The sequence below is a fragment of the Orcinus orca genome, chromosome 8 (assembly GCF_937001465.1).
Source record: "Orcinus orca chromosome 8, mOrcOrc1.1, whole genome shotgun sequence".
In the NCBI taxonomy this organism is placed as follows: domain Eukaryota; kingdom Metazoa; phylum Chordata; class Mammalia; order Artiodactyla; family Delphinidae; genus Orcinus; species Orcinus orca.
Window position 1 is genome coordinate 35,887,524 of NC_064566.1, and position 17,383 is coordinate 35,904,906.

Consider the following 17,383-nt stretch of genomic DNA (forward strand, 5'->3'; position numbering starts at 1 on the left):
GGCACATGAAAAGATGCTTAACATCACTAATTATCAGAGAAATGCAAATCAAAACTACAGTGAGGTACCACTTCACACCAGTCAGAATAGTCATCATTTAAAAAATCTACAAAATACAAACGCTGGACAGGGTGTGGAAAAAAAGAAACCCTCCTACACTGTTGATGGGAATGTAAATTGGAGCAGTTACTATGGAAAACAGTATGGAGGTTCCTCAAAAAAATAAAAATAGGGTTGCCATATGATCCAGCAATCCCACTCCTGGGCATATTTCTGGACAAAACTGTAATTCAAAAAGATGCATGCACCCCAATGTTCATAGCAGCATTATTCATAATAGCCAAGACATGGAAGTAACTTAAATGTCCACTGACAGACGAATGGCTAAAGATGATATGGTGCATGTATACAATAGAATACTACTCAGCCATAAAAAAGAATGAGCTAATGTCATTTGCAGCAACATGGATGGATCTAGAGATTATCATACTAAGTGAAGTAAGTCAGAGAAAGACATATACCATATGACATCACTTATAAGTGGAATCTAAACTATGACACAGATGAACTTATCTACGAAACAGAAACAGACCCAAAGACATAGAGAACAGACTTGTGGTTGCGGGGAGGGTGGGGTAGAGAGAGATGGAGTGGGAAGTTGGGCTTAGCAGATGTAAACTATTATATATGGAATGGATTAAACAACCAGGTCCTACTGTATAGCACAGGGAACTATATTCAATATCCTGTGATAAACCATAACGGAAAAGAATATGAAAAAGAATGTGTATATACATATAACATATATATACATATATATGTTATATATACATTCTTTGCTGTACAGCAAAAATTAACACAACATTGTAAATCAATTACACTTCAATAAATTTTTTTAAAAAGAGGTCTTTTTTAACTCTCAAGGATTACTAATATCAAAACACAGAGTAAGTCTAAGAGTTAAAGATTTTAGCCTGTAATTTCAATTGACCAAATCATTTCAGTTACTAAAAAGCAGAATTAGAAAATCTGGGATAAACGAATGGGAAAAATGAGATTTTGCTTTTCACCAATTAAATGAATATATAATGGGTGCTTAATGATCATAAATCTGGGATTTAGATACTAAACTTTTCAAAATTGTAAAACCAATTTCAATGAAAAAAAGAATTCCTCAAAACATCAAAGAACACAGTTAAACTCATTTGGATATAAAATAATTATTGGCTCAAAATGAACTGAAAAAATTTTAAAGAAATCATATAATCTTTTGTATGTCAATCTGAGCAAAGTATTGAAAAGAATCAGGTTGAAGAGTCACAGTTAACATGACTAATCTGTTTCACACAGTTTCTGACAATACAGTTTTCAATACAAATTTTAATTCGGAAGTTATAATTCGTATTTTTTAAACAATATAATTAAAATTTAAAATAATATAAATATTTATATCATAACACCTATGTAAATTCATACCTTCTTAAGTAAAGGCCTACATTTTATTAACATTCTGAGTCTCCCGGTAAAGGCATATATTGTTACCTTAGTATGAATATACATTTAGAAATTATTTAAGAAAAGCATTACTATATTTTAGTAACATTTCTGGCTACATTGTAGGTGCTTTCACATATTCTATCACTAATCAATGTAACTAGTCTTCTAGTCAGAAAGGATTATTAATATTCTTCTTAAAGCAGTTGATTAGTCTGAGGTACAGATTACCTAAGGTAACTTGAACAAAGTAACAAACTAGTGAGTGGCAGAACCAAATGTGAAACCAGATTTGTCTAACTCTTCTAAAGTGCATACTTTTTCTATTACACCAGGTTGCTTCTTTAAGGAAAGGTAAACAATTAGTTTCTTCATTATTTTTCTCACAAGAATATAAAATATTACACCAAATAAACATCTTATTTCCATCTAAATTGAGTGTTACGAGTTACTGAGAGGAGCAGGACATTAATTTTTGTCTATGAAGATAAAGTTGAGTACTCTCAGTTAATTATATGATAGGTAATAATGAAGAATCTATAAAGAAAAATCATTCTGTAAACATGGTTCCCTAATACTTTCTCTTCTGAACTAAACTAACTTTTCTGAAGTCTACTGACCTATTAAAACAGATCTATTCGATAGTCTAACAAAGGCAAAGATAGACTGTCAAAGGCAATAGTCTTTTTCATTTATCACAAGCCTGGTAATTCATTAGCCTGCCAATCAACTGCACTACTAGAGAGATTTGTGAAAGTAGAATGAAATAGCTTACCGTGCACAACGATGTCTTTGTGATTTTTAGGGTGAAATCTGAAGAAAACTCCAAATCTGAGACACATGTTGTATGGCAATCTATATGCTACCCGTGAAAAAAGAGTGGAGGGAAGAACTTAGTAAAAATAGTAAAAACAAAACCAGAAACAAACAGAAAAGTATTCCTTCTTTTTTTTTATGCAAAAAGGATTACTGTAAACCAATGCTTTGCCAACTTTAATCATTCACACCCCACTTTTGGGATTATTTCTAAATTTAAGGGCTACTAGCACTATTATTCAGTTAATTTTTCTTTAAATCAAATTAGTGTTTTTTACTTAGACTTCTTATGAGAATAATATATATCAAATCATGGCTCTGTTGTACTAAAGTTTTTTCTAAGACACATTAAAATACTCTCAAATAAAAAATGCTTTCCTGTGTTCCAACTAAAATCATTCTGTATACCACCAGTGGTATACATTTACAATAAATTATGTATGATAACAGTTAATATTTTTGTAGGAAATGCCAACTTGAAAACATATGCTATTTAAAAGGACAAGGTGTTTTAGAATTCACTCTTGTAAGTGCATCTGAAGTTTCTTACATACTAGGAAAAACCACAACAATTCCAACCAACGAGCAAAACCAACTACGAAGATTCACTTCAGGAAAAAAATGGCCAAATATCCTTATTTTCTTATTCTGCCCTACCTAGTTCAAATCCTTCTCCATTTCACTATGGAGAGTAGATGGACTCAGCTACAGCAGTGTGACCAAATGATGCTGTAAAGGCTGTCAACATTTGACTTACCATGAGTAGGTATACAGTGAACACAATTCATATGACTACCTGAAACATTACTCTATTTTAAATAGTTTGAGAAAAATTTTAAAACGTTACAGCATGGTTGCCTTTTATTTATAGGAGGACTGCAGAACACAGAACATACTATATTTACCTAAACAAAGAAATTAAGAGAAACGGTGTGTGTGTGTGTATATATATATATATATATATATATATATATATACTTTTTAAATACCTTTATCAGTCCTAAATTTTCTATTTCAACTATTTTATTTATTCATAGAATTTCTGGCATTAAGCAAAGAGATAACTAGAGAGAGAAATTAGCACACCCACATGACCCTCCTCTTTCTGCTCAGTCTTAATGCTGAGTTGGCTTACACCCCTACCCTGAGTCAAAGAACTCAAATAAATCCCTTACACTCAGTATACCAGGGCAGTGAACAGTCCTACAGTCATTAACCAGGCTGTATTTTTTTTCTTAAAAGTTGAATGCAATTTTAATCAGCTTGTTGTTGTTGAGAAACTTTGTGTTAACTTAAAATAGTTTATCAATTTAAGAAAATTAATGAACACTAACTGAATATCTACTTTGTGCAGAGAACAACTATTAATACTATGAAAGTAACAGTGGACTAAAAAAGAAGAGACAATGTTCTGAACTTAACACTGAACAGGCTATATTTATCTGATGATACAACTGAAACAGATGAATTAAGAAGTCTTTTAAAAAAGCAACAGGACTTTCACTCACTGCAAAGTTATTATTCCACCCATGTAAATTCGACATAGCAAAATTGACAATAAAACTAGAGATTAACATGGTGAAGAGTAAGATTAAAACACAAAAGGAATTAACTAAGCAATGTGAACATAGTAGGGTTTTAGTTTCATGGGCACAGTCACTATAATTAATTAATCTGAAAAGGCTGGAAGAAATCTGGGTGAGAGAAGTTGTGTGAAACATATATGAACGAATAATCTGGCTGTAAACGAGATGCTAGGATAAGGCCAGAATGTGCTGGTGAAGCAGAAATGACAATACAGTAGGACTTTTTGCCTTCGCTAAGCCAAAATAAATGATTCAACCCTTCAGTATAAGGAACTTCAATATATAAAGAGAAGTGATTCCAAAGGGATGACACAGTGAACTGGCAAATATTATGATATCAAGCTGCTTTAGATTAATTAAAATAGAAAGAATAATTACTGTTTTGAAGATACATATATAAAATCAATATATTAATTTGAAATACTAAACTCATAAATGAAAACTAAGAAAAATAGCCATACTGTTAAAGAAAATAAAATTAGTAAAATACCTACCTTAATACTACAGGGGTCTGAAATAAGAGTCTTTGGATCTAAAACTTCCACCACAGCTTCTGGAATAACTGCTTTCTTCATGCAGGACATGTTGAAGCCATAGACATCATCCCAAAAAGTAATTCTATCAGCATGTTTATTCATATCACTTACTGCCACAAGGCTGATAGTGCAAATATCAGGGTAGACTGTAACAAATAAAACAACGAACAACTTAGCATTATCTCTCTTTGTAACAAAATATAATTTTTAAAGGCTAAATATAAATATCAAATCCAACAGTACAGATTGCTAGCAAATGATTACTAGCAGCAGGGGATTAACAAAGGTATAGATCAGAGAAAATAACCAAGTTCCATGTTGTGGCCTCTTTAAAAAAATAATAAATAAAAGATTTCTATTACTGTGATGGTAAGATTAAAACAAAGATTTCAATGATGGGTTCCCACTCAAATTATTTAGAAAGGATGGACACAATCCTGAAATAAACATATTTATTAACATTAAACATGCTGACTGTAAAAGAGGTACTAGATTTTTACTTTAAATGTTCCTCTGAAACGTGAAGAGGCAAATCCTTTAAAAAGGTGTGTTGTGTGATAGAATTTTACAGTTGTGTAGAAGACCAGTTCATATTACCCTCTCTCATCCATTATGAAAGGTAAACATTTATGAGCACCAAATGTGTGCTGATAAGTTATTCTATTTTACAGACTGTGCATACATGTCCCTACTCAAACTTACATTTACACAATTCTGACAAATATATTAGCAATTATTAGTGATGTAATAAATACTAAGAAAGGGGAAGCACAAGTTACTAAGGGACCTACAGAAAAAAACAGCTAACTCAGAAATCTGAGTTAGCTGTAGCTGTAGCAGGGGAACAAGGATATTGTTTAAGGCAAGAACTGAAGACCAACTAAGTTACCAGTGGGAGGGAAAGAGTGTTCTAGGCAGAGGGGGCAGTAGGGGCACAGTACACTCCAATTTGAGAGGAACAGTGAAACAGAAGTCGACAAAGGAGGGACCAAAGAAAACAGTGCTGAGTAAACCACATTAATAAATCAGACTTTATTCTAAGAATAATGATAAGCCAGTGAAAAATTTTACATAGGGTAGCAACTTGATCAGATTTTGGTCTTAGAAAAGCCACCTTGAGTGCAATGTGGAGAATAAAAGGTAGGGAGCAAGACTAAGAGACAAACTAAGAGATAAATGTAATAATACAGGTGATCTGAAATAGAGTGACGGTTGTGGGAATGGAGAGGAGGAGATACAGTCAAGGGGTGTTTAGGAGGTAGAACTCATAGGGCTGTAAGACCGGCTGGCTGTGAAGGTGAGAAAGAGGGAAGAGTCAAGGATGACACAGTTTTAGACTTAGCAACTGGGTAAACTGTGGTACTAACCATTATAATAGGAAATAAAAAAAAAGGGCAGATTCAAGAGGAGTATGAGAGTTTAATGCTTATGAGACAAACAGGTAAAAATATCCAACAAACAGCTGACTATACAGGTCTGAAATTCAAAAGCGGTGATCTGGGTTCAATATATAAATTTGGAACCGTGAGCACATAAATGCAAGTATAAGTTATGGGAGCTTATGAGGTCACCTAGGGATACATAATGAGTAGCGGAATTTAAGGGATGAGTAGAAGAAAAGGAGGCTGAAAAGAAATGGCTGAGAAGCTAGACCACAGAAGTAAGAAGAAAACCAAGAGAGTAAGTGTTAAGAGAGGTAAGGAAAGAGAGAGTTCAGGGAGAAACTCTCTTCTCATAACTAGTAAAAACCTTTATAACACAAAATTTAAAAAATAACATTGATGTTCTTTTTTTTTGGACTAATAAATAGCAAAATTAACTTTGTCCTTCAAATGTCAAAATGTAGGGGATTCTTGAATTAAAATGTAAGTTACATACCCCTATATCAACGAACTGAAAGCAAGTACATATGTGCCAAAGAAATGCACAAAGGAAAAAATTTTACTATTATTAACTAGCCTTCAGACTTAAACAGCAGAGAAATAACCCTCTCCTTCCCCCAAACTCTGTTTCTCTCCACAGCTGTAGGAATTTTATTATTCAACGACAGCAGCACTAAATTATCTTCTAAATAAAGCCCACGATAAGATCTGCTGGCATCAGAGCAATTGCTTCTTCCAAACCTGACATCTGAGATACCCAGAAAAAATAACTGGTGCTATGTCACTGATAAGAAGTTTCTCAAGTCTTCTCTAAGGGGGCATGTAAGGCAGATATGATAGCTGCATTGGGCTGGAGTCGACTGCTGTGTAAACTGAGTTACTTCTACCCTCCTCTTCCTCCACGGACGTGTTAAGCCTCTTGACTGTGTTTAAATTTCTGATCAATACAAATTTTTCAAAGTAAATGATGTGCTACTGTAAATGCTGACCCAGCAAGAGTATCTGCTACAGGAAAGGTATGTATGTTTAGTTTCCTGAACCAGGTCCTTACTATGAGAAGCACTGAAGAAGAAACAGAATTCTGAAGCAACGTTAGATAGCTGGCAACTTCTTTTTGTATACTTTGTCAGACTTAATATGACCATCATGTAAGCTTTCCAACATTATATCCTGTTAATTTCACCCTTAAAGAGGAACATAATAAGGGTACAGATCAGGGGTCAGCAAACATTTTATGTAAAGTGACTGTTTTAGGTTTTGTGTATGGTCTTTATTAAAGCTACTCATCTCTGCTGCTACGATGTGAAAGCCCCAAAGACAATATATAAATACACAAGCATGGCTATTTTCCAATAAAACTTTATCTACAAAAACAGGCAGCACACCAGATATAGATATCCCTGATATAGATGAGGGAAAAATGGATAAGGGAGGTCATTATCAGGGCCATTATAATGCGCTACTTCTGGGAGCACCACTCACAGTGCTCAAATATCCCCTGGAGTTGTGCAGTGTACATTCAAGCTACTTAACATGGTTCACAGCGTTCTTCTATTTTAGAATATTATTAAAAATCTTAATGAACTTAAAATACTTACTACCTAGCCCTTTGTAGAAAAAGTTTGCTGAACTCCGGCTCTGTATCAAGCAATATGATGTACTAGTCAGTAATATTACTAAGAAATAAGGATAGCTTTTTCATTCATAAGGAAAAACTATAAGTTACTAAAACTAATTAAAAAGTTTTGAAAATATGTTGGTAATAAGAGAAACAGACTAAAGAGGAATATGATTTAACTTTTCCAAGGTTTACTTATTTATTATTAACTTATTAATTAATTAATTTGGCTGCTCCGGGTCTTAGTTGTGGCACGTGGGATCTTCACTGCGGCACGCGGGATCTTTTACTTGCATGCGGGATCTTTTAGTTGAGGCAGGCATGTGGGATCTAGTTCCCCAACCAGGGATCGAACCCAGGTCCCCTGAATTGGGAGTGCTGAGTCTTAACCACTGGACCACCAGGGAAGTCCCTCAAGGTTTATTTTTCAAGCTAATTATATTTCACAAAAATACAGAAAATCAAAAGAATAAAATAAAATATAATACAGAAAATCATGGTTCCTGTATTTGTTAGAATTTAGAAATGAAATTAGCTTTTATCTTTCAGTTAGTAAGATCTATGAATATTTATGAAAGACTTGTTATCAATGCTATATGTCAATTTGAATCTTTATCCATCTCCTCAGAGCTGGCTAAAATTTTGGGCCACTTGTCAGAATCCTGACTAACCCTTTACCTTCATATTCTGACACATTTGTCACCTGATTTTTGTCAGAAAGAAGCATAATTGAATAATTATTCCTTCTTGTAGGTGAAATTAACAAAGTGTTGATTGGACAAAAGCACCCTCTTAACAGACCATTTATAAATTCATGGCTTTGACATCTGTGTCCTTCTCGATTCACTGCCCAGAATCCATCTGTCACTAGAACAGCTCACATGGTGAACAGATAAAGATGGGAAATCCTTTATCCGTTAGAAATGCCTCACAAACTTTTGGACACTAAAGGATAAGACTGAGATGCATAAAGAAACAATTCCTAGTAAACACTAGCATCACTGCTTGTATATAAATAACCAGAGAGGAAAAAGGTTTAGAATGAAAGGAGATAATAAATAAATCAAAATAGACTGTCCTTTTCACAATATATGTGAACCACATGGAGGTAGACTTCACTGAAATAATAGTCAACAATACAATGACTGACATGCATAAATAATTTGGGAGTTGAATAAGCTTAAAAAAATAATTTATATAATAAGGTTATCTTAAAAATTAACTAATATTTATTTGGAAATTGGAACATCTTCTCATCGTTAACTTATAATAAATGTATAAATAGTGATTAGGCCCACATTCTAAAGCTTAACTAGGCTAAAATGTTGCTGCAATATGCATTGAAAAATTATAATAAGAAAAAAAGGTAGAAAATGACACTACTGCAATATCACTGAACAGAACAAAAATAATAAACATGGGAAAAACAGATTTGAAGATGAGGAAGTACACAGTAAATTATGGAAATACTAAAGAAACCTCTAAGCACTATGAGACACTGTTAGTGGCTGATTACACTGAGATATGTACTATACAAACAGCAGGTGATAACACCACGATGCCTAAATTCATTTCAAAATTTTATAAGGTATAACCTTAACACTAATCTCATGTTTACCAGCTATAACTCAGGGGGGGAATTAACATTTATTGAGCAACTATTTTATGTCAAGCATCTCATTCAGACTTTTGACTGATTCTATAAAGCTGGATTATAATCCTCATTTTTCAGATAAGGAAACTGAAATTCAGAAAAATTAAGTAACCTGCCCAAATTACTGGTCTTCATCAGCTAACTAGGTAACTAATCATCTGATGAAGCAGGGATTTAACTCAAGGTCTGACTGCAAAATCTTTATGCTTTCCATTTATTCATGATGCCAAATTTCATGCTTTTCAAATGGAAAAAAAGGAAAGAGGAACTCGACTATCCCACAGTAAATGAGCACCTGTTGGAGAAGAAAGAGGAAGGAAAAAAGGGTTGAGAAAGTTTAGAGATTAATAAAATTTCAGGGCAAAGTGAGGAAAATGGAAACATTCAGCCTTACCCATTCCATCTGAGTAAAGGAATGAGGTGATAAGGTAAAAGAGATCCTAAAAAGGAGAGCAACCAAGCAGAAATGGGGGAGGAGTCAGTAAAGTCTACAGCTCAGCTTTCTACAGAGAGGGAAATAGTAAGAAAAGTATATTTGTAAACCTGGACTTTATAACAGAGGCAATTTCTTATTAGCATAGATCAGGTTTCCAATGCAAATTCTAATACAAAACCTGAGAGAGACAGATCTGTCAGTGTATATAGTACATATCTGCCACTCTATTTTGCTGCCCTCCTCTGAACTGTTTGAGAGATCTCCTATGTTGAGGCAGGGCCTACTTCCCTCTATAAAAGCTGAAAATGACAAAAACTTGCTTTCCCTCCTTCACTCCCTCCCTTGCAAGTTAGGCATGAACACATGCCTTAGGCTCTACTAATGATATACACCTAAACCTGTGTCTACTTTTCAGAGGCAGCAATACCTACTGCTGGGTATATCTTAAATAAATTCTTACAACAGGACTCTTCCCCTAGATTTAGGTTCAAAAGGATCAGACGTGGAGTCTGAAGATCCATATTTTTAACAAAAGGTCCCAGTGACTGTGATGGTCTGCCAAGATTAGGAAACAATGACTTAGGATACGGCTGTCTTAGTAACTTGCTTTGTACTGAACATAGTGCTCAACTTTATAATCCTGACAACTATAAATCAGAGAAGATGTACACTGTGAAGGACCTCATAAGAAAGTTGAGTTTTGTTCTGACCATATGAGGGGGGAAGAAACCTTTCATTTTCCTTGCAATGAAAGGCAATGAAAACAACATTCTTTTCCAGTACCATGGAAGATGTCTCCTTTAATGGGCACCTACATTTCTATGCAACAATTATGATTTTACAAAACTATTATCAGTTCTGAGGAAGTTTCAAAGCAACAAATTATTTCTTTGTGCTCCTACAATTTCAATTGGTCCAATTCTGGACGATGTCAACCCTGATTACTTGACTAAAGTGGAGTCTGCTAGGCTTCTACATGGAAATTTACTCTTTTCTCTTTTGTAATTAGTAGATATTTTGTGGGGAGACTCTTGGAAACTAACTAGGTAAGTATTCCATTCTTAAACTTTCAGATTATTCATTTTATATATAAAAATCTTTTCAGGGCTTCCATGGTAGCGCAGTGGTTGAGAGTCCACCTGCCGATGCACGGGACGCGGGTTCGTGCCCCGGTCCGGGAAGATCCCACATGCCGCGGAGCAGCTAGGCCCGTGAGCCATGGCCGCTGAGCCTGCGCATCTGGAGCCTGTGCTCCGCAACGGGAGAGGCCACAACAGTGAGAGGCCCGCGTACCACAAAAAACAAAACAAAACAAAAAACCTTTTCAGTAGCTATGAAGATGGGCATGATTTTGCTCCTTAATGCTAAGCCCTATTCATATAATTATATAATATTTTGCCCAAATTCCCTTTTGTTTGGTATCAATATCATGACTTTTTTTCTATTTGCCTGAGTATCTTTTTTAACCCAAGTTTAACTTTTCTATATAATTTTGTTTTAGGTGTGTCACTATATAGTGCACAGAATTGGGTTTTCTCTTGTGATCCGATCTGAAATTCTTTTTCATTTAATAAATTAATTTAGTCCACTTACATTATTGATATGAGAACTTTTTCTTGTTCACAACTCTACCATTTTATATTATTCTGTATCTGTAGTTTTTGTTTTATTTTGTTTTTTAAGTAGTTCAACTACATGGTCTTTTTGCTTTTTCCTAAGTATTAATTCTTTAATTTACAAAGTTTGCCTTTTTGTTCTAGTAGCTAACTTTATAATTACAACCTTATAGAATATCTTTAGTTGTCTATTTTTAACATTATTTACTAATCTCCTACTGCGAGTAATGATAAAGTTAGTATATTTCCTTGTTTTTCCCTTTCCTTTCCTCTTCTTAATCACCCAATTATTTTTTTAATTACAAAAAGAGATGTAATGATAATACTAACAACAATTACAGAAGTAGGTAGTTAGTACAGAGTTTTAATATATTTTTCAAAATAGCTAGAAATCAAATTATGTCATAATTCATTTGACCTGAAGGAGGTGGAAGATGCTGCTTCATTTTTTTTTAATTAATTAATTTATTTTTGGCTGTGTTGGGTCTTCGTTGCTGTGTGTGGGCTTTCTCTAGTTGTGGCGAGAGGGCGCTATTCTTTGTTGCAGTGCATGGGCTTCTCATTGCAGTGGCCTCTCCTGTTGTGGAGCACGGGCTCCAGGTGCGTGGGCTTCAGCAGTTGTGGCACGTGAGCTCAGAAGTTGTGGCTCGTGGGCTCAATAGTTGTGGCTCACGGGCTCTAGAGCTCAGGCTCATTAGTTGTGCACACACCCAGGTGCTCCGCAGCATGTGGGATCTTCCCGGAGCAGAGCTTGAACCCGTGTCCCCTGCGCCACCAGGGAAGCCCTCATTTTTTTTTTTTTTTTTAAGTCATCTCTATTGAGGTAAAATTTACACGCAGTAAAACTCACTCTCTGTCCTTTTTGATGTATAATCCTATGTGATTTGATAACATAGAGTTACACAATCACCACTACAATCATGATACAGACAGGATCAATGACCACAAGCCTCACCATTCAATTTTAATCAACAGTATCATTTTAATATTACCTCTGTAGTGCTAAATGTGCTCTAATGCTATTACTTGAGTTGTCAGCTTTAAATGATATCCCATAAATTCCCATTAAAGATAAATCTGGGCTTCCCTGGTGGCACAGTGGTTGAGAGTCTGCCTGCCGATGCAGGGGACACGGGTTCATGCCCTGGTCCGGGAAGATCCCACATGCTGCGGAGTGGCTAGGCCTATGAGCCATGGCCGCTGAGCCTGCGCATCCGGAGCCTGTGCTCCGCAATGGGAGAGGCCACAACGGTAAGAGGACCGCGTACCGCAAAAAAAAAAAAAAAAAAAAAAAAAAAAGATAAATCCATTTAAGTATACACACTTTCCCACCTACCTCCTGCATTCCCTTTACAATTTTTGTGAGATGTGGTATTTGACACTTTTAGGGTATAAAGCATTTACATTCTATGCTGTCATCCTAAAATATACATTGGTTTTCATCTTAATTCCTTGTAAAATTATGCATTGATCTCAACCTAACATTTTCTTGGTTTTACTCCTGATCTCTTGGTTGGCTGAATGTAAAACACAACAATTTCTGATATACAATTAGTAAGTCTTAGCTAATAATAGAAGAAAATAGTAAATCCACTTTCACTAACTTTACAAAACTTAAAAAAATTTTTTTTATTTGGCCGCACCGCATGGCTTGTGGGATCTTAGTTTCCTGACTAGGGATCAAACCTGGGCTCACAGCAGTGAAAGCGCACAGTCCTAACCACTGGACTGCCAGGGAATCCCCACAAAGCTTTATTTTTATTAGTGATAATGGTAGTAAATGAGTACCTCTAAAGTACTGTGGAACTGTTTGGTGATAAGGAGCATGAATACTCAAGTTACTGGCTGACTGTCTTTTATAAAGGCTTTACTCCATGCCATTAAATATAAAGTGAGACATAAACTGAACCTGGATTCATGTAAAAATAAACTGTGGTCCCTTCATGCTTATATGGTCTCCAATAATCTCCCTCTCTCATAATTCAATCATTCTTTCTAAAACCTTGACACTGCTAATTGCTTAATAAATCTTTCCTTCAGAAAAACATGAAAGAAAACTTTGTTTACAATAAAAGAATGAGCATCTAGATGATATTTATTCATCAAGGCATACACAAATACACAAAATAGGCTAAACCACTTCATGTTACTCATTTCTGACTTTTCCTACTTTTCTTGATTCTTTTAACAAGTAACATTCAACAGCACTGTTTATGAAGTTAAATGCTGAACTCTCTTCAATATACTTCCAGATTATCTTAGTGCTAACAGCAGTTATATAAAAATATGGAAAGAGCTAGAATAAAGCCTCCACTTTATCCCTTTGATGATGGGAAATAGCTCTGCCACTGTTTCAGCTATAACCTCATTATTCACATGGCTGTAAGTTCTTAATGAATTTCATCAAGAATTCAATTTAAATGTATTAAGTTGCTGTCAGTCCTTCAGTAAGATCAATGAACACCACTCAGGGAAGTATGGAAACAGTTTTCTGAATCTTCCCTAGAACAACTTCAAGGCAAGAATTAGATTCAATAAAATGCACTTTAGTAAAGAAACAACAAAGGATACTGAAAAGAACAAGAATACTGGAGTCTGGCAGATCTGAGTTTAGAAAAAAAAAAATTTCAAGACTTGGACACTTAATATGTACCATCCAGGACACCTATGTTTCTAAAGTCTCACAGGGCTGTTGTGAGGATTACAACACGTGAGGATTACATGTAATAAGATAAAGGTACAGCGTATTATTTGGCAACTATTGCACAATCAACAAATGCTAGATATTATTAGTTTTTAGTCATTAAGTGTAGTTGTCTTTAAAAAACTATCACTGCAATTATTGAGAGATACAGCCAATTGTTGCAGGGTAAAATATATCTAAAAATTCTAGCCACGTTCACGTCAGAGATCAGAAGCGTATCTTGAAATGGTTGCAGGAAATACAGTGATAAAATGAGAGCATTTTGAAAAACAAAGGCAATCTATTTAAATGATATTATAAAAAGAACTCAACTGTACTGGAGAATTTTCTCTATGCTTTATGTTTTGGCCTTACTGATTTTTACTGCCAAAGTAATTTCATAGAACATGGATGGGCAGGAGGCATAAGTATGGTCAAGTGCTTTATGTCACCAGTTCAAAATGTATCCTCCTTTTCACCCACTTTTATATAACAGTTTTATCAACTGTACTCTGACCATGGAAATGATTTACTGGTTCTGAAGCTTTGAGAAAGGGAAGGTACAGGGAAAGGTGAATGAAGGGAGACATGCTATTCAATTCAGTTTTAATGATTCAATGCAAAAAACATGTATGATGTTCTATCTATGTTCCAGAAGCTGTGGAGCTCAGTGAAGAGCCAAAGATGAGTAAAACATAATCCCTGAGAACATTTATTTGTATACAACTGTTCATAGCAGAAAGCCTGTCAAAACACAATCTCACTTTGAGTACGCAGAGCTAATATGATTAAAAGTTCACCATGGCCATGAAAAGTAAGCCTTCCAAATTTACTGGGATCTATTGAAAAATACTGATTGGGTATACTGTGGTTTAAAAACTTAGTAGAAACCACTCACTACTTAAATGCTCTTGTTAAATTACAAAGAAGCCAGGTTTATACATTCAGTGAAGTCATGGAGTATTTGCTACCAAAGTGAATGATCTCCAACCTAGTATGAAACATTCTTTTGGGAAAAAACAGAAACAAAAAAACCCTAAATGTCACAAAGATTAAAAATCAAAGAGTCTCTGTTAGATTTTTATTTGAATATCAAAAAGCTTCCAAATCTAGTCCTTAGTATTTTTATTAAAAGTGTTCATGAGAATACCATTAACTTAAGAGTCCTGCATATCTTATATAATGTTCTACTATCAACGGTACACTAAACAAATGTCTTAAATCTTCCTCTGATGGAAATGTCTTTCATCTCTATTGGGAACTTTCTCAGTCATGCATAGTTTATTTGAAATCCAAAGGTTCATTTGGTTCTGCTAGACTAAAATTAGATTACTAAAACTAGAATTTTATACTCACCCGATCCTCCTTTTGCCAAGTATTTGTTCTTTGCATAAAGGACAGAATCTAACATGGACTCAAAAAGAAGAAAATAGCCCTGTACAAAAAAAGAAAAAATGGATTTTAGAAAAGTGCAGTATCATCATATGCAGTTCAATTTAAATATCTGGCTAGTGTTTTAATGGAAAATATACTTTTAGTCTCTACCATATAATATTCTGCAAAGTTTGAAATTATTTTTTGCAGTAAATTCTCCACATAATAATTATTAGAAAATCAGGCCAGGGAATGGACTTGAGGACATGGGGAGGGGGAAGGGTAAGCTGGGACAAAGTGAGAGAGTGGCATGGACATATATACACTACCAAATGTAAAACAGATAGCTAGTGGAAAGCAGCCACACACAGCACAGGGAAATCAGCTCAGTGCTTTGTGACCACCTAGAGGAGTGGGATAGGGAGGGTGGGAGGGAGACAGGGAGACGCAAGGGGGAGGAGATGTGGGTATATATGTATATGTATAGCTGATTCATTTTATTATAAAGCAGAAACTAACACACCATTGTAAAGCAATTATACTCCAATAAAGATGTTAAAAAAAAAAAGAAAAGAAAATCAGGCCAGGGTACAAAGTGGATCCAGAACGTTTATTACAGCAGAATATACTGAACCTTCTCTACCTGTGCTTCCACTTTCTAGACTATTATTTCTTCCACATTAAAAGGAAACTTTCAGATAGAAATTGCTAATGTATCCTATAATTTCCTGGAATACTGCAATATTAATCTAGAGCAATAGTTCTTAACTAGATTTTGCCCCTGGGGGACATTTTTCATTGTCACAGCTGGGTGGGGGGCAATGCTGATAAACGTCCTTCACTGACACAGGACGGCCCCCAAACAAAGAAATGTCTGATCCCAAATGTCTACAGGGCTAAGGCTGAGAAACTCTGGTCTGGAACACCTTTTCCCAAAATGTTTCCTGCCCAAAAACATTCTCTTTGAAGAGTTTTTTTTTTTAAAAAAAAAAAAAGGAGGGGAGAGGTGAGAAAGACCAGATGCTATATCATCCTCATATAGAGATTCATAATGCACATCAGCACATTAACAGTTCTGAGAAGTGTTGTGGTAAAGAGGATGGTTGAACAAATTCTAAACAAGTATTATCCACTTTTTAACTAGAAATCTCTTTTTTTCTATTTAACATGTATCAACACCTTGCACAACTATGTTGTTTGAAATACATTTCATGAAACTCAGCCCCAGTGTGCTCCAGACTCTGGAGAACACTTGACTCCTCCACCAAGAAAGGCTAATCACAGCACAAATGAAAAGATAATCTGCCACTACTGGTGTCACAAACACAGTACATTCTAATAGTATGCTATACACTTTATTATAGAAATGATAAAGTAATCATGAGTCAGAGATCAACGCCAGTTTCTGTCAGTCGTCTTCTGGGGCCCATCCTCCAATAGCCCTGAGCAGCAGGGAAAGTCAAGTGTTCAGCACAGTGCTTAGCAGATAATACACCCTATTATGGCTAAGGGTTAACCAATATGAATGTTACCCTCATGTCAGCATTCTAAATCAAAACTGTTCTCACTCATTTGTTCTGTGCACAAATAACTAAGAGGATCAATACACAACACAATGAACAAAACTGTTTTAAATGTTTCTCTAGCACAGGAAAAACCTTCAAACCCAGAATGGATAATCTTCCCAAGAGATTAATAGCAAATTTAAATTTACAGAAAATACAGCTCTAGTGCTTGAATCACTTATAAAGGAACCTAATTAAACTACTGCTAGCAACTCTATATTGGCATTTACCTTCTCCCCACAACACACTAATCCACTGATAAGAAAATAATTGCCTACAAAAGACAGACTTAGCAACAAAACTCTTTTATTACTGTGTTTACATTCGGATAATTAAGGATTTGGTGGAAACTGCTTTCCTTGATAGAGCACTTCAGTAAAATGTCTAACTCTTATAAGTTAGTTCCTCATTAATATCATCTGTGTATTCAAAGCACAAGAGCCTTCTGGAATTCAACTAAGATATCTTTATCAATCTGACATAATTCATGCAGATCTATGCACACAGATGCTTATAAATAAGCATTTATCAGTTGATTAAAGTGAATTATAATTTTTGCCCAAAAAAATTATTTAAAGAGGAGGCATCTATTTACCTAAGAGGAAAAGATCAGTTGATAAAAC

The 17,383-nt window shown here is 34.9% G+C and overlaps 1 protein-coding gene across 8 annotated transcripts in view; it reads right to left on the bottom strand.

The window, feature by feature from the left end:
* The window catches only part of PRMT3 (protein arginine methyltransferase 3), a 133,496-nt gene that overhangs the window by 46,505 nt on the left and 69,608 nt on the right, over nucleotides 1-17,383 (bottom strand). For all 8 annotated transcript variants that reach the window (XM_033409393.2, XM_033409390.2, XM_049713487.1 and 5 more), the window contains 3 exons: nucleotides 15,178-15,256; nucleotides 4,391-4,578; nucleotides 2,270-2,356 (listed from right to left, as the gene is read on the bottom strand). In XM_033409393.2, the coding sequence (XP_033265284.2) occupies nucleotides 2,270-2,356; nucleotides 4,391-4,578; nucleotides 15,178-15,256 (354 nt within the window). The remainder of the gene's footprint in view (nucleotides 1-2,269; nucleotides 2,357-4,390; nucleotides 4,579-15,177; nucleotides 15,257-17,383) is intronic.